This window comes from Gallinula chloropus (genome assembly GCF_964237585.1).
Source record: "Gallinula chloropus genome assembly, chromosome: 1".
Taxonomy (NCBI): Eukaryota; Metazoa; Chordata; class Aves; order Gruiformes; family Rallidae; genus Gallinula; species Gallinula chloropus.
Window position 1 is genome coordinate 51,612,870 of NC_140085.1, and position 16,880 is coordinate 51,629,749.

General features: G+C 47.2%; 1 protein-coding gene across 1 annotated transcript; it reads right to left on the reverse strand.

Moving 5' to 3' along the window:
* Nucleotides 1-1,411: 1,411 nt before the first annotated feature.
* WBP11 (WW domain binding protein 11) lies at nucleotides 1,412-15,050 on the reverse strand. The gene is made up of 12 exons (XM_084270468.1): nucleotides 14,953-15,050; nucleotides 13,253-13,371; nucleotides 12,439-12,470; nucleotides 11,753-11,846; nucleotides 10,340-10,536; nucleotides 8,774-8,907; nucleotides 7,901-8,100; nucleotides 6,756-6,950; nucleotides 6,043-6,144; nucleotides 4,668-4,985; nucleotides 3,100-3,282; nucleotides 1,412-2,515 (listed from the first exon to the last, which is right to left on the reverse strand). The coding sequence occupies exons 2-12, from the start codon at nucleotides 13,314-13,316 to the stop codon at nucleotides 2,082-2,084; spliced, it is 1,953 nt and encodes a 650-aa protein (XP_084126594.1). The 5' UTR covers nucleotides 13,317-13,371; nucleotides 14,953-15,050; the 3' UTR covers nucleotides 1,412-2,081.
* Nucleotides 15,051-16,880: the final 1,830 nt, after the last annotated feature.

Below are 16,880 nucleotides of genomic sequence, written 5' to 3' on the forward strand. Positions count from 1 at the left end.
CAGGCTGTTTCCTGGGAGGGAGGATCAATACTATTAATAAACCCAGGGTTAGAAGCACCCCTGATGTCCCTTCCCCTAAAAACAATAAAGAAATCAATCACCATTCACACCTTTCACTTAAAGGCAGATGACAATGCATTTTTTTAAGAACTAAAATATAAAGATATCCCATAAACATAACTTTAATATTTAAGATGTGATACAACTGCAACAACTCCCTGAACGAGGAAGAACACTGTTGTACAAACCTGTTTGTGTCCAGAATTTGTAAAATCAGAATTAAAGTTTCCAAGCATATGTTTGGGTATCTAATAACTTTGCCTCCTTAAAACAGGCTTAACCTCAAAATGTTGAATATTCAGCTAAGTCTGAGGCTTGTAGCTCACTAAAGATATTGCTTGAGGTATCTCCTAGTCTGGCAGGTCAGCATAAACTCTCTTTTTAATAAAGATCTGAAAGCTCACCAGACTCTGCATGTAACCACCTAGAATTTGATACATTGTTAGAGAACACACCCTTAAAGTCAAACCCACTGGCTACAAGTCATTCAACAGGGAAAACAAAAGTTTTATTTCATTTAAGTTCCATCATTCTCACTATTTTTTTTTTTAACCAGGATGGAGACACCTGGATAAATAGCTAAACTCTCAGTATTAGCCTTGTGCTCCAGTCCAGTGCTTCTGATAAGAATTATTCCAAAACTGCAGTTTTCTCTTAAGGTCAGCGAGCTGCTTCATCCAACTGATCTTAAAACTGATGTGCCAACAAGCTACCAGGAGATTTTGCAGTCTGTTTCCACTGAGAATAAAGATTTGTTTCTTCAGTGCAGTAAGGGTTACTGGGTTGGAACATGTGCCAGTGTCAGCACAGCAAACAAAGCTAAAGGAATACTTCTCCCAAAAGAATGTTGGGGTTTTGGGTTAAGCTGGAAACATGAAAGTAATTTAAAAAAAACAAACCCAAACTGTACCTTAATCACTGACCTCAAAATTTGAAATCAGATTTTCTACAGGTAAAATTATCCTTAAGACTCTTAGAATGAAAATTGTTCAGTACTTTTTACTTAGAAGTCTGTCCAAGATGCTTCCAGTGGGTATGTGAAGCTTGATACAAAGTAAACTTTTCAATGAGAAGGGATAAACCAAATAATTTCATAATTATTAGTAGTACTGCAGGACTTAACTTCCTACTAGCTACCAAAAAAGGCCGGAAGAGACGTTTAGGATCTTAAAACCAAGAATATATACTTTCTTTTTTAAAACTAAAGTTCTGCTATATTAATTATAATGTAGCTATTGCTTCCCCCCGCCCCCCACCATGGTCAGAATGCCCCAAGGTCAGCAAAGAACCTCCCCCCCTTTTCCATCTACATGCAAGTGTGAGACAAATCACAAGGAAATCGGTATTTTGATACACTGAACATTTATTGTCTTTCACAAGACAAAATGAAGTTTCCCCTGCTGCTGAAGAGCCATCAAGATGACTGTTAAGAGGGACAGGGTGCAAAATTCCAGTGTACAGTATACGCAACAAATTACTTCCCTGACTACCCTGGAAGGAAGATGACTGATCAATCTCACTGCAACTAAAAAAAAAACAGGGTTATAAAATATTTACAGAAGAAAACAGTACAGAAAATAAAACCTGGACAACCATATGCGTATGAAATGCCGCTTAACACTTTTCTGGCTCTTTAAAAACCCGTTCCACTACCCTCACCAGAGCATCCAGGATGTGCAAGGATTCAGGCCCCCGCCCACGACTCCCACACCCCACTTCCCAGAGTGCCACCCTCTCCCTCTGAGGAAGGGGAAGGACTCGAGGGAAGCAGCGTCGCCTCCCTGCCTCTGATTTCCTTCCACCAAGTGGACATGCTCGCTCTGAAAGGAGGTACCCAGGCACACCACAGCCGCAGCGGTCTCTATTCAGAGCATACTGGCAAGTTAACCTGTGGGTAGGGAACTGTTCCCTGTTCGGTGAGCCCTTTCATTGCTTGCAGGAGGACCCTTCCTTCTCCTCCCTCCGCAGTGGTCTGATCTGTCTTCAGAGGGGCAGGAAAGCTGACTAGGACTATGGAGAGGTCACAGGAGACCTTCCATTTCCTTCATGAAGGCTTCGTACACATCATCCTTTGTCTGTACAGAGATGGGGGCAGACGATCCAGCCTTGGGGGCAGCTTTGGTTAGTGGGAGAGCAGGCTCCTCATCCTGCTTCCGCTGGGAGGCGGCGGAAGCCCCTTTGTTCTCCCGGCGCACTCGCAAGGCAGTGGGCACGAAGCGAGTGATCTCTGCCTTGGGGTTGGTGATCTGCGGCTTGGCACTGATGGTGGCCGTGGCTTTCTTCTCGATGGTGGCCGCGCTGGTGTCATCTGCCTTGGGGCGCTGGATCAAGCTCGGCGGGGCGCTCAGTACCCCAGGATTGGGAATGGGAGCCGGCGGGAAGAGCCCAGGTGGGGCAGGTCCTAACGGAGGCACCAGAGGTGGCCTTAACATGCCCGGGCGAGGAGGAGGGATGCCTGTAAGGAGAAAATAAAGCATGAGACGACTCCACGCCCAGGAGTCTTTAAAATAAAAAGCCAAAAGCAAAACCCCGAACACATACCACCCCCTAAAAAAAAATACTTCAACCCTGCACCAACAGTTGGATTGAAAACACTGCTGACCTGCAGACTCTGAAAGCCACAGGAGCCTGTGTGTTGCTCTCTCTCAAATTGTAGTTATAATCTGAAAATAAAGTTTCTTGACGTTCCATCCCACCAGAACTTGAGTTATGGGAAATGTATAACCACACAGGAAGAGAAAACATCCCTATGCCCAAGTCATCAAGTGGAGCACCATTACAGCACCCTGGGGTTATTCAGGAACAGTCCAACAGAAGTATAAAATCTGTAATTTCCTTCTTGAGGACAGGTTTCTCACCACAAAACTACACAAAGCAGCGTGGCATTACTGGTTGTTATTACATAGAAAGACACAGCACAACGCAGCCACACAGGCAGGAACAAAGACAGACCGATCACTGCTCCCTGGCTTGGTCACCACAGCAAAAACTAGGAAAATAAAGCAGGGGCTTGGTCTTTAAGCAAACAGAATACCTTACCTGGTGGGGCAGGAGGGGGCAGGCGAGGAGGGGGTCCACGTGGAGGGGGACCTGGGGGCAGACCTGGTGGAGGGCCTGGCGGAGGGCCAGGCGGGCGCCCAGGCGGTGGGCCTGGCGGTAGAAGTCGGGGTAAAGGCCCACGCAGCCCTGGTAAGCCAGGGGGTCTCAGGAAGGGAGGAGCTCCTGAAAGCACATAACACAAATGAAGATAAGCTTAGTTCATGGCTGATAAAAAAACTAAGGCTATCCCATCAGATAAAACTAAAGGTCCTCAACAGGAACTTGAAAGCTGTTCTAACGCTAGCCAGCTGCCAGGTTAAACAGATGTCCTAAGAGAAAAAGAAAGTAATACAAAACCCACTCAGAAAGAGGCAGCAGTTTTTAAGACTCAGAGGAAAACGTCTCCATAATACCCAGGTATGTTGTCTCACTTGTAAAAGGGGCTCTTTCCCCATGCAATGAAGCAACAGCAGAGGACAGCTACTGTGCTGAGGGTGTTAGAACAGCTAGAAGCGAAAGAACCTTTCACTCTGGCATTTGATTGCCCTTTTAGCTCGAGTAGTAGTACGTAGTTTTGCTCTATTCAAAGTAACTGTTTTGGGGTTTGAGGCTCCCCCCTCTAGGGGATATCAGAAATAAAACTGAAGGACAGAGACTGGAACAAACTTCACTTTCCTCTGTTCTCCTCGGAAAGGAAAAAGCCCACCAAACCACCACATTTTTGATGTATCAATATAGAGTAAGATACATTTAAACTGTAGTATATACTGCCCCTCACTGTAGCCCAACTATTACTGATCTCTGCAATATAAGAACTCAAGAGACAGATTTACATATATAACTTGTTATTGTTATCCAGTTTAGCTGTACAGTAATCCCACCAACGTAAATAAACTGCAGTCTCCCTCTACATCAAAAAAAACTACCAAGTGTTTGCCCTCAAAAACATCCATGCACTATAAAAATCTTATTGACTGGCTCCCACTGCTAACAGTCTCCACGCAGTCTGATGCTGACACAAACTCAAATTTAGTATTTATTTCATGTGAGGAATTTTCTTCCCCAACACGACTGAAATACATTCAGGTGGTAGAACAGCAGAAGCCTTTACGCTGCAGCTTGCTAAAAAACTGCCAACCAACCCCCCCACCCCCCACCCCAAGGTCCTGTAACTAGGCAGTGGCTCCCAAGCCTCTTTAGCAGGTTAGTGTTCAGGGTAGGGTGTGTGTGTGTAGGGGGAGAACACCACAGGAAGAAAAACCAAATGCTGGAAAGACACATGGCACCAGGTTTTTTCTCCCTGCTCCAACACTGGCTCCACTGCTGCCTGCGTGTGTAAAACACTGACAAGGCAATGCCCATCAGGCTGTTACCAGCTCCCAGAGCCCAATGCCTCAAAAGCACAGCATGGCAACAACAGACTGCTGACAGCAGAGATCAGGCAGCCACACTGCGCTCCCATAACCCCATCCACAAGGCACTCTGTGGTTTCAATGCTCCCAAACCGACACACTGTCTGTAGTACCCAGCGCCTGCACCCCTTAAACCAGAGTAAAGGAAGTATCCACCTGGGGGAGGGCCAGGAGGAAGGCCAGTGGGTGGGCCCGGGGGCCTCAGCGGAGGGGCCGGAGGCGGTCCTAGCGGAGGCGGCCCAGGCATAGGAGGTGCCTGTATCTGAGCTGGAGGAACGGGCTGCGGAGGTGGCTGCTGCTGCGCCTGGGACGCTGCAGTAGATGACCTGGTCTCGCTAAGAGCTTCCTCACTGAGTTGCTGCTGCTGCTGCTGTTGTTGTTGTGATGTCTCCTCAGACTCCGAGTCCTCTTCCTCCTCCTCCTCTTCTTCTGAATACTCCTCCACTTCTCTCCCTTCTTCTGGAATTTCCTGACCTGGAAGTGGAGACACGCTTATAAAAACCAGTCCACGGGTAGTGTCTTTGTGCACATCAGGGATGCTTGAGCACACAAAATAAAATGAAGAAAAAGACAAACTGTACTTCAAAGGAAAGAAAACTGTCCACATTTTGTTGTTAAACAGAAGATGAATAGTAAAACAGGCCATTAAGAAAAATAATCACAATTCTAGCTAGAGCTCTGTCACAAAGAGCTATGTGTTTCTGCAGGAGCTAGAACTTGTACCACCAACCCAAACTGCAGCTATGTGATCTGTGGTTTGTGGAAGTTTGTCAGGGGAAAAGGAAACAGGGACATGACTTCAAAAGAAACATAGCCCCCAAGTCCAAGAACCTCTAGAACCTTTGGAAGATACCAGGGTCGCTTTCTAAACCTAAAACAAGCAAACAAACACGAAAGTCTTCACTCTATTGGTTAAATTATTTCTGCAAAAGGGTATTTTTAGGGACCTTCATGCTCACAGAATCTCATCCTTTCTTTTTCACTAGGAGGTTCATATGGAGGGTGGTGGATCACTGGCACAGGTTGCCCAGAGACACAGTGAAGGCCCCATCCTTGGAGATATTCAAGGTCAGACTTGATGAAGCTCTGAGGGACCTGATCTAGTTAAAGGTGCTCCTGCTTACTGCAGGGAGAGTTGGACTAAATGACCTCTAAAGGTCCCTTCCAACCTAAGACATTCTATGATTCTATTTCAATTGAGCAATTGTTTTAAAAAGTTAAGCACGATAAAGTTGAGAAGACAAAAAAATCCCAGTACATAAAAAACACCCCACCAAAACCAAACTTTAAGTTGCTACTATAACTTCAACTCTGCCATGCAAAACACACACACCACTAGACTGAAAGCAATTTAAAAACAAAAAGAAAAAGCTCAAATACCTAACCACAGCTTATCTTCTTACTGTGTCTTACATTATGACAGTAAAGTATCTACTCTGTAAAATAAAAACTGAACAAAGTAAGGTTTCTCTGGTAAGCCTAGCTGGAAGCCTAATGCTGTGTCTGCAGTTAAGGCCCCCCTCTGACTCACCTGCCATCCGCAGCATCATGGCTTGGAGCGGGGTCAGCTCCTTCATGTTCTTCTTCTTCTTCCGAGACTTCCCAGGCATGTCTGCGAACCTCACGCTGTGACCTGGGGGAAGCAAAGCACAGGCAAGGGTGCCAGGAGGTGGGAAGAACATAAAGAAATAAATCAGACTTAAGTCTTCTACATGCTAGTGCTAACATGTAATTCTAACCTAATGACACTCCTTACATAACCATTAACACAGGTGCTCCTGATCATCTGAAGCTTTACTAACCCAGTGTTCTCTATCAATTGGTCTCCCCCAGGCAACAAAGACATAAGTGTTACCCCAAAAGCATTAGTTGCCTTAGTTGCCCAGGTCACTGAAGAGCAAGCATATTTTAGGCTGAGAGTGGTGTTGTAGGGATCCTGCCAATTCAATGCTTCAGGCAAAAAATGGCTTGCAACCTTACTCATCTAATGCAGCTGTAAAAAAACTTGCCCATCAGAAAAAGATGCTTCGCTTTCAGATGGTTTCCTTCTGATCTATTTACTAATACAAGTTCTTCAGCTGGAATTTAGAGTGAGTTAAAATAGACTTAGGTGCTTAAATAAATTACTTTCCCCCCCAAGCCAGGGCACCAGAAACAAACTCTGATGAACTGCATTTCCCTTCTGGGGGGAAAAAAATATTAAAAAATAAAAATCAACCCCCAATGTAAAAATTGCCATCATACCTGATTTCTTTTCTTCACCACCTTCCCTCTCCTTGTCATTATCGCGATGCAGGAAGTCCTCGCCTTCGCTGTCTGCATCAGACCTGTCGCTGTCACTGTCATCACTACTCTCATCGTGCTTGTCTTGATCCATGTCCTCAGGGTAACCTTCGTCTTCACTGGTACTGGACATGTCGTCATCGTGCCCTCGCTGTCCTGCAGGAAGCAAAGTATGAGGAAGTGCAGCAACTCCAAAGACAAAACATTCTTGCACACCAGCCTACGTCTACAGTTAGCAACAGCCTGGACGTATTTTCACCCCTTTGCTGTTTAGCACCTCCTTAAAAATATTTTGGAAAGTCTTTTTGTAAGATTTTGCATCTTTTTCTATCTTTTTTTAACCTTGTGATTCTGTATTAGCCACCTGGCACTCAGCCACGTGCTCTGACTTGGCTGGCCCTGTGTGGAGCCAGGAGTTGGACTTGATGATCCTTACGGGTCCCTTCCAACTCAGTGTGTTCTATGATGAACTCAAACAGCAAATGAGTGAAAGCAACTCCTATATGCAGCTCATTAGCTCGTTACTGTTCAGCATTCATCCACTATTGAAAGACTTCCTCCTTTCCTGGTATGCAATAACACTGATCTGCCCACCCACAAAAGCTTCCAGGGAACTGTGTTAAAATGACCTAGGTTCTCCTATGACATCCAGACCCAGGCTTGGTTTAGATTTGGGGAGAAGGGGTGGTGGGTTGTTTTTGTTGCTGTTGTGGGGATTTTTTTGGTGGGTTTGTTATGGTCTTTTTTTTTTTTTTAAAGGAAGACTTCTCAGAGAAAGTTGCCGGGGGTTGTGGGTTTTTTTTGGTTGGTTGGTTTTTTAAGGACTACTAAACACAATGTTTCAATCTTGTTAAGACTATATTGGGAAACATCCAATGTGTGCAACATACGCCTCAAACAAGTAACTGAAAGCTCTAACTAGCTGAATACACTAACAGGTAGCTGGTAACAAAATCACCTCAGAGGTATAATCACTAAGGAGTTCAAGTGGTACTAACACCCACATTGCCAGAATGCCTTGCCGGGGTCACACCACACTCACACCAGTGCTATCCACAGCAAAGCAGGTCAAGGAAAAGCTCAGATGGTGACAGTGAAGTCCTTACCTGCTTCAGAACTGTAAGAGATTTCCTCCTCTCGCCTCCGAGGAGCCATCTCCACTGTGAAACCCACTTTACGGCCATACATTTGCAGGACTTGGGGTGGGGGCGGCCCTGGAGGAGGTCCAGGGGGCTTCCTGCCTGGAGGCAAGCGTGGAACACCAAGCCCAGGAGGAGGAAGTACAGAAATGGACCGAACTGGTGGCCTGGGAATAAGAACAGCAGATAAGAAATGTAGGAATACAAACAAGCACAAGCAAACACACACTTAGCAGAACCCTTTAGCCTTCTCTCATCACTGCTTACACAGCAACCTTCTGAAAAAAGAAACATGAACATTTATAAATGATTTATGAGGTTGTAAAATTCTTGAGACAGGTAGAAAGGTGGGTGATTGCTGAAGATCTGAGAACCTTGTTATTGTCTGAAGGCAACTGAAGACTGGAAAAAAAAAAACCCAAGCTAAATCCCACCACAGAAGCAAAATTAAATAGCCACAAAGTTGGTGAAAACAAAGAAAGAATTAGTACTAGAAAGGGAAGCCTGATAAACAAGTAAACCAGGAGATGAATACACCAGCAAACAAATGAATGTTTGGCAACGTAAGGGGCCTCTATGTTCAAAGTAGCTGGGCTTTAAGTTTTACTGATATGCAAAAAGACAAATGCTAGAAGACATAATGTATTACAGCAATTTAAACAACAACCCGTAATAGTAGGAAAATATTAAAAAGGGCTTTGGTTAAAAGAAAGCACAATTCACCTCCACAGAACTCCTGATTTCTGCCAGTTGTATTACCTCTGTTTCTCCCCCTAGCTCCTCTCCAGTAATAAGAATGTTCCTGTCTAATGTCTCCTATAAGTTTATTCTTCCACTTACCCATAGGCTGATGTCTTCTTAAGGATAGAAGGTGGTTGGGCCCCTGGAAGGGGAATGTCCTGTATGAGGATGTTGGAGGGAGCATGTGGCATATCCGGTAAGGGGATACTCTCCACTTCAACATGCTGAGCATTCTGGGGAAGGAAAGAAAAAATAAATTAAAAAAAGATAAAGAGAATGAGTTACTCCCACAGAAGCTACTGCACAACCTCACTACCTTTCAGAGTACAGAACACATGGGACCTGGCATCACTTGCCAAAGGTGTCTATTCTAAGCACATGTTACGTTGTGACAGCCCATGAAAGACATTTGGGAAAAACTCAACAGTAAAAGCTTTCAATGTAAAACAAAGCATATGCAGCATGTTCGTGGAAGACTTGAAACAGAATCAGGTTTCCATCTCCCTTTAGACCTTCAGTCCCCAAAGCAAAGAGGCTGCAGACAAGTATGCCTGTATTTTTAAGTATCCAGAAGGCACAAATCCTACACCAATGTATATTCCAATAAAAAAAGAGAGTCTTAGAGGTAATTGCACTTGGGAAATGTTATGTTCTCCAGTACGGTAAAGAGTATCAAACAAAGCTCTTTATAGGAATGCTAAAGGATTCTTATTATTTCCAGCAACAAATTTCACAGAAATATCAACTGCACACTCACAAGCTCACTCTCTCTCTCTCTAATATAGAAAAGAAATCCTGATATTGCTGATATGCAACACAAATTTCTGTTTCCCCTGTGTCATGGTTTAACCCAGCAGGCAGCTAAAACAACCACGCTGCTGTTCATGTGCTCCCACTGGTGGGGGTAAGGAAGAGAATCAAAACAAAAAGTGAAACTCATGGATTGAGTTAAGGACAGTTCAATATGACAGAAAAAAGATAACAACAATATCTAATAAAGCAGGTGAGGCACAACACCACTGCTCACCACCTGGAGCCAATGGTCAACTAGCTCCTGAGCCTAAGCCCTCCTCCAGCCACACCCCTCAGTTACATACAGAGCATGACATCATATGGTATGGAATACCCCTTTGGCCAGTTTGGGTCAACTGCCCTGGCTGTGTCCCCCTCAGCTTCTTGGGTGCCCCCCACCTTCTCATTAGCAGGGCAGTATCACAGAATCACAGAATTGTGGGGGTTGGAAGGGACCTCGAGAGATCACCTGGTCCAACGCCCTGAAACGTCCTTGACTGCTTGGAAACAACTAAAAACCATCAGGGTGTTATCAACATGATTCTCACCCTAAATCCAACACACAGCACTATCCCAGTTGCTAAGAAGAAAGTTAACTCTACCCCAGCCAAAATTAGGACACACTGTAATTTCATGTTGAATGAAATCAGTGTATTAGAGACAAATACAGACTTGACAAACCCCATGCTATCCTCACTGAAATGCTCTAACTGAAGACACTATGTAAACTAACATAAGTACCTAAAAATAGGCCACACTGCACATACGCTGGGGCTCTTGTTGAGTTCCCTTCCTATGTCACTGCCGCACCGAAGGAGAGGACAAATAACACGCACCACCACGGTTACAAGCCTGAAAGAGGACAAGCATTACCTTGACAGCATCGAAGTACTGGCTGAGCTGTGACCTCTTCTGCTCGTACTCCACTTCCAGCTTGCGCAGCTCTTTGTAGATGTCCGGGTTCTCCTTCTCGTAGAGCCGCAAGATGCGCTCGAAGGTCTCGCGGAGCTTTTTGCGCTTGTCCTTCAGCACCTTCTCGTTCAGCTGGGGCTGCTGCACCGGGTTAAACTCTAACCCAAGGCAGCAAAACAACAGTCAAAACAACACATAAGTTACTCTACTACCCAACTGTGATGAATGAAACCATTCCAAAGCAAACAACTTCCAACCCCTATTTTCAGGAAGCATTCACCCTTATGATAATCCCCTCCATCACCTCACCAGTTGCTATCCAGCACCCTACTCCTTTTTATCAGACATCTTCTTGATGTGCCTGAGGGCAGGGAGGCTCTTCAAAGGGACCTGATCTGACTGGACTGACAGGCTGAGACCAATGGGATGAAGTTTAACAAGGCCAAGTAGAGTGCTGCACATGGGACATACCAACCCCATGCAGCGCTACAGGCTTGGGGGAGACTGGCTGGAGAGCTGTCAGGCAGAGAAGGACCTGGGGGTGTTAGCTGACTGCAGGCTGAATATGAGCCAGCAGTGTGCCCAGGTGGCCAGGAAGGCCAATGGCATCCTGGCTTGTGTCAAAAATAGTGTGGTCAGTAGGTCTAGGGAGGCGATTATACCCCTGTACTTGGCACTGTTGAGGCTGCATCTCAAGTACTGTGTGCAGTTCTGGGCTGCTCACCTTAAGAAGGATATTGAGGTCCTGGAGCGAGCCCAGAGAAGGGCAACCAGGCTGGTGAAGGGGCTGGAGGGCAAATCCTATGAGGAGTGGCTGAGGGAGCTGGGGATGTTTAGTTTGGAGAAGAGGAGGCTGAGGGGAGACCTTATCACCACCTACAGCTACCTTAAGGAATGTTGTAGAGAGGTGGGAGATGGTCTCTTCAGCCAGGTGACAGGAGACAGGACAAGGGGAAATGGCACTAAGCTGCGCCAGGGCAGGTTCAGATTAGTTGTTAGGAAAAAGTTCTTCATGGAAATAGTTGTCAGGGCCTGGAACAGGCTGCCCAGGGATGGGGTTGAGTCACCTTCCCTGGATGTGTTTAAAAGATGGGTAGATGAGGTACTTAGGGATATGGTTTAGACAGGAACAGTTGGACTCGATCTTAAAGGTCTTTTCCAACCTAGCCATTCTGTGATTCTTGGAAAGAGGTCACCTTTGATGGTACCACATCACCTCAAACCATAACCAACCTCCAATTCTTCACGGGATCCCCCCTCACAACAGGAAAGGGAAAAAGTCACTCTGTTTTAGACTCCAGTCATCCCTTAAAACTCTGTTAGGTGTCTACACAAGCCACTGCCTGAGTCCAACAGCTGGGACCTCTCACTCACCCATCTCATCCAATTTCTCCATGTCCCGGATAATTTGCTTTGGATCTTTCATCTTCAGCACAGCTGCTCGGACCATCATTCGCTGCTTCTTGTTCTAAGATCAGAGACCCAGCAGATAAGAAAAGCATCACAAGCAACAGAACCTCTGCACCAAATACTCCCCTCTCACTACTCCCAGGCTGCAGACAAAAACATGCCTCAAAATGCCCAGCAAATATTAAGCAAGGCACAAAACAGCAGCAAAGGCAATTAAAACTTCTGGGAAAGTGAATTCCACTATCTTGCTATTTACAAATTCTTCTATAACTCGCTCACTCCAATTAAGACACATACAATCAACAAGATTAACAACTGACAAAATGCAGAGAGTAAAACATGATAAAAAGTACACACATCTTGGATAGTTTGTTTGTCATGGATTGGGTTTTTTTCATTCCCAAGTATTTATAATAACGTTTTGAAAAGCTGTAACAACAACTTAAAATAGCAGATGATGAGACACAGCTACTCAAACCAAGATTTCTGTCTATGTTTCCCTAAACTACTTCTTTGGACAGTATATTACAAAGTGAATCTTGAGAAAACAACAAAATATCTGTAGTCTACTCATTGTCCACAGTCCATTACAACCTCAAACAGGATACACAGTACACAGAATGCCAAGTAAACTTTCCTCATCTCTTTACCTTCTTCAGCTCCCTCTTCCGAGCTTCCTTCCCTAGAGGTGGGGGAAGAGAAAACAACTTGAAATAGACAATCAATTCCACAACAACAAACCTCCCCTTCCTCAAGATGACTGCTGATTCTCAGCAGTTCATTCATTTTACAAAGACTGACTTTTAAACTCATCTTCCCTGTGAGAGAAATAGAGCATGAAACAGGTTTCTATTCTGTGTTTTTTTCTAGTCTGTGCCTCCCATGGGAGGGATGTTTCTATACAGAAAAGAACAAAAGGCAGCAAAAGTCATAGTGATGTGTGCAGCTATAAAAGGATCACTGCCCAGAGGCTTAAACAGAGCCAACAGCAGACAGCACACTTGAAAAATCTGCAGGCTTTGAGCACACATCTGAAATAAAACATATCTGCCATGGAATTCTGGATTGTCTTTATCCACGTAGCACTGATAACACTTGGCATGTTACCAAAAGGAAAAACAGGGTTAGGAGACTTCCTCACCTAACACTTGCAAAGTTTGATGTGTTCCTCAAATTCCAGCCTCAGGCAGATTAACGGAGTCCCAAGCAGCAGCTTGTAGCTTAGCCAACAGCTAAGCACAAAGACCTCTGAACACTGCTAACTGCAGTACAAGCTGCGAGGTCAGAACCACTTGCAAGCAAGCAGCCTTCTCAGGAAGTTTTCACACCAGACAACACTGAGATAGTATTTCCCAAGGTGAGGAAGCTCAGTTCCCACTCACAAGGGAGGATCTTCAGAGCAAGCTTCATATTTGCTTCCCTAGGAACCCATACCCATCTGCTTATTTTTTTAGGGATACTTACGGGCCTGATCCGTGGGATTCATAAACTTCCCACTCTTGGTGGATGACGTTGATCTTCGCCCCATTTTGGCTTCTCCTTCGGCCTCAAAACCAAGATTTTAAAAAAAAATAGGGAGCAACCTGGAAAAGATGACACTGTGTCAGGCCATATGCAGCAGCAGCCTGAGTATGCTTAATACTCCTCTCTGTACCAGCAGGCTGCTCCCTCAAAAGCATCAAACGCTTGCAAGGACCTCAAACACTACTACAAGCTCAGGCACTGACATTAAAGCCACTCCACTTTAACTAAGTGCTACTATTTAAGTACCTACTTACTACTACCATACTTACTCCAAACTAATCAACCAAACTGTTACTCACTCCAAGACTCAAAGCAAGAGGCTTCTTGCTTACACTTCAGGTGGGCACAGCGGAGGGAGAAGCACACACAAGGTATCAAAGTTGTTCTAGCTTTTTCTTTATTCTCATAAGAGCTCATCAGTTTTCACCTTCTTATTTCAAGCATTTCCTGTAAATTTCCTTCTTTTCTTAAGACTTTTAAGCTGCTCTTGATCTCCCTCCCCAGCGCTCACTGTTTCCAGCAGCGAGTGATCTGCAAACACATCTGTGTCACCTTCTCCTCCCTATGGACCCCTCCTACACTGCTGCCCTGACACTCCCTGCCTCCATCACGCCGTGCTATGATGACCAGAGAGGAAAAGGTTATGCTGGGAGGAATTATTTCATGTCTTAAGACATTTCTTCAACTTACAACTATGTAAGTGTTCAAACTAAGATGTTGCCTCTGAGTTCTAATCTCCCCACAGCTGCATCCCTATACCCTCAAAGAAAAAAACTACACATCCAAAGCCCTGCAAAGCACAAAATGTATTCCAACCTTTACATCTAAAACACCCTCTGAAAATTGGGAGTGGATGGGATGCAGTTTTCTAGTCACAACACTACATCCAAACAGATCGTGATCCAAGTGAAAGCACTCCCAGGCTCAGTCCAAAGCTCTGCAGCTTCACTGCGGTCACCACACACATCCCTCTTCCCTAATCACAGATGTTACCTTCAAACCACAAGCAACAGGCACACCCTTAAAAAGAAATTTAAGGCTCATACATCATTTGGTGCTTCGAGGCCTTGCAGGAGGGGCTCTTAAACTCCAAGAACCGACCACATTCAGCCCACTGACCAGTAAGCCTGCAGAGCTCTGCTCATGGCCTGTGCTGGCAGGTTATGCTCACAGTCCGTGTGCCACTCACAGCAGCGCCCCACGACTCGTGATCACCGACAACATTCCCCCCGCTTCGGAGATTACACAGATTCCTCGGCGAGACACTATAATCCCTTTGGGTGGGCACCTCACCGAGCAGACACACGAGCCACAACTGCACCCCGCGTTTAAAGGGGGAAAAGGGATAAAACCGCGAAGCCCCGACCCCAAACGCCTCCAGGGCAAAAAGGGAAAAGCTTCAACCGCAAGAAGCCATCCCTCGACGGCGAAAGGGAAGCCAAACACAACGCCAAAGCCGCTGCTTTTCTGTCCCCCGGGGAGCGCGGCAGAAAGCCTCCCATGAGGCACAGCAACGCCTCCCCTCCTCCCCCGGCGCAGGAGGAGGAGGAGGAAGAGAAGGCGGCAGCGCAAACCGGCCCCGCCTCGCCTCCCTTCCCTTCTCCCCCCCAGACCCGTCCCGTCCCATCCCGCTCTCTCACCCGCTCCGCCCGGCCGGGGCGGCCCGGCTCCCTCCGGCTGCGGCGGCCTCTATAACCCCAGCGCTCCCCGCCACCGCGGCCCCGGCGCCATCTTGAACGGGACCGAATGGCGCGCCACCGTAAAGCGCGGCCGCCGCGCAGAAGCGCGCTCCGGAAGTGCAGGCTCCAGCGCGCCACCCCTCCACCTCTATGATTCCGCCGCTCCTCTCTCCCCCCTGCGCGGAGACTCCTCTATGGTGGAGGCCGGAGGGAGGAGCCGGGGTGGGTGGGGCCGGACTCAGGGGGCGGAGAGGGGGCGGGAGGGGGAGCGGGCGGGTCCCCACCGGCCCCACCGGCCCCTGGGGCGGGGGAAGGCGCAGGGAGGGAGGAGAGGGGGGCTGTGGGAGTCCCGTGTGGCCGGTGCTGGGGCTGCGCTGGGACTGAAGAGGAAGGTTAATGAACGTGGTGTGGTCACTGTGCCCCCCCCACTCCCGGCGTACAAACCGCCCCCCCCCACCCGGTCCCGGGGCGAGGTGGAGCTGTGAGGAGGCTCTCTGGGGAAGAAAGGCAGCGCGCCGGGGGAGCTGGAGTTCCCGCCGACCTCCAGTGATTGTGGGCCCGAAGTCCGCGCTGCTCCCCTGTGAGGGCAGCCTGTGCCCCTCTGTTAGGCTCCTGTGCCAGCCGCTGCTTCAGGCGGCTACCGGAGGAAGGCTCTGGGTGACGTTCATCAGGCAGCCCAGGCCATACAAAGAGCACAGGAGAGCTGCTTTGGTCCCTGTAGGGACCACAGGATCAACTCTGTTACTCATCTGTTGTAGTTTTGCCTGGCTGGGCTCTGGGGGAGGGGGAGGGGGGGAGCTGCAGGGGTGGCTGCTGCAAGAAGCAGCTAGGAGCTCTCTGCAGGCTCCAGAGGGCAAACACCAGCCAGCTCAAGGCTGGAGTCATTGTTGATCAAGGCCAAACCCATCAGTGGCAGTCATAGCACCTCTGGGAATCACATTTAAGAAGTGAAAACCACCAGCAACCGCTTTTTCCCACCGGAGAAGGGAGTGAGAAGAACTGTTTTAATGCAAGTAAATCCCATTGATTTTCTTATTGCTATAAGTGGGGAAAAAGAGTTTGGGAAGGTCCCAAGCTGATCAGCAGGTGTTTTACCTCAAAACCACTTTGTTATGGCTGGAAGTTGCCATGGCTCTCTTTGACATCATGAATGGGCAGCTCTCCTAGCTCACTGGGGATGCTGGTCTGGACTCTGAGCTCACAGCCTCTGAGACAGGCTGCCGCCCACCAGCCTCCAACACCTTCAACATCTTCTAACATCACATGGGCATGAGGACGCCAGCCACACCTCCTACTGCAGGCAAGCCAGCTTCCCTTTAAGCCCACTAGAAACAAGGATCTATCAAGAGGTGAATAACAAGTGTCTGTGTTTCTCATCGCACACCCCACTTCCCCTGGCACTGCTCAGACTTTGCTTTCAAGAAGATGTGGACACACTGTCTGAAAAGCACAATGATTTCGGTTTTATTTGACTCTGCCATTATCATACAGCAGAGATATGTGCCAAACTGGGGGAGGGGGGTTTCTTCCTAAACTAGAATGTACATTTGCACACAGAAAGTCAGCAGGAGCCAGGAAACCCTGCCTCTCTACACTCAGTTATTGCTGACTGACAGTCTCTTGCCTCTAAAGAAGAACATCTCCACTGCATGACACTTGTTTCAGGAGATGGGAGATGTCACATCTTAGAGCAATGATGCTTCAGGTCACCATGTCACCTACCACAATACCTCGTGTGAGACAAGGCAGCGCTTTTTCCTCCCCTCCAAATTGCTTTTCCCCACCCAAATCGCGCAATCTGCAGCTCGTGCTGGTCCTAGTTTGTCGGTTCCTGGCCCCGACCCATGCTCCTGAGCCCTGGGCTTTCCCTCCGATGGCTGGCAGGGCGA

Excerpts from the sequence above, each read along its gene's own strand:
- WBP11 (XM_084270468.1), bottom strand. The coding sequence starts at position 13,316 with ATGGGGCGAAGATCAACGTCATCCACCAAGAGTGGGAAGTTTATGAAT. Across the intron at positions 8,101-8,773 it reads AAGAAGACATCAGCCTATGG|GCCACCAGTTCGGTCCATTT; the intron begins GTAAGTGGAAGA and ends TCTTATTCCCAG. Across the intron at positions 4,986-6,042 it reads CATGATGCTGCGGATGGCAG|GTCAGGAAATTCCAGAAGAA; the intron begins GTGAGTCAGAGG and ends CTCCACTTCCAG.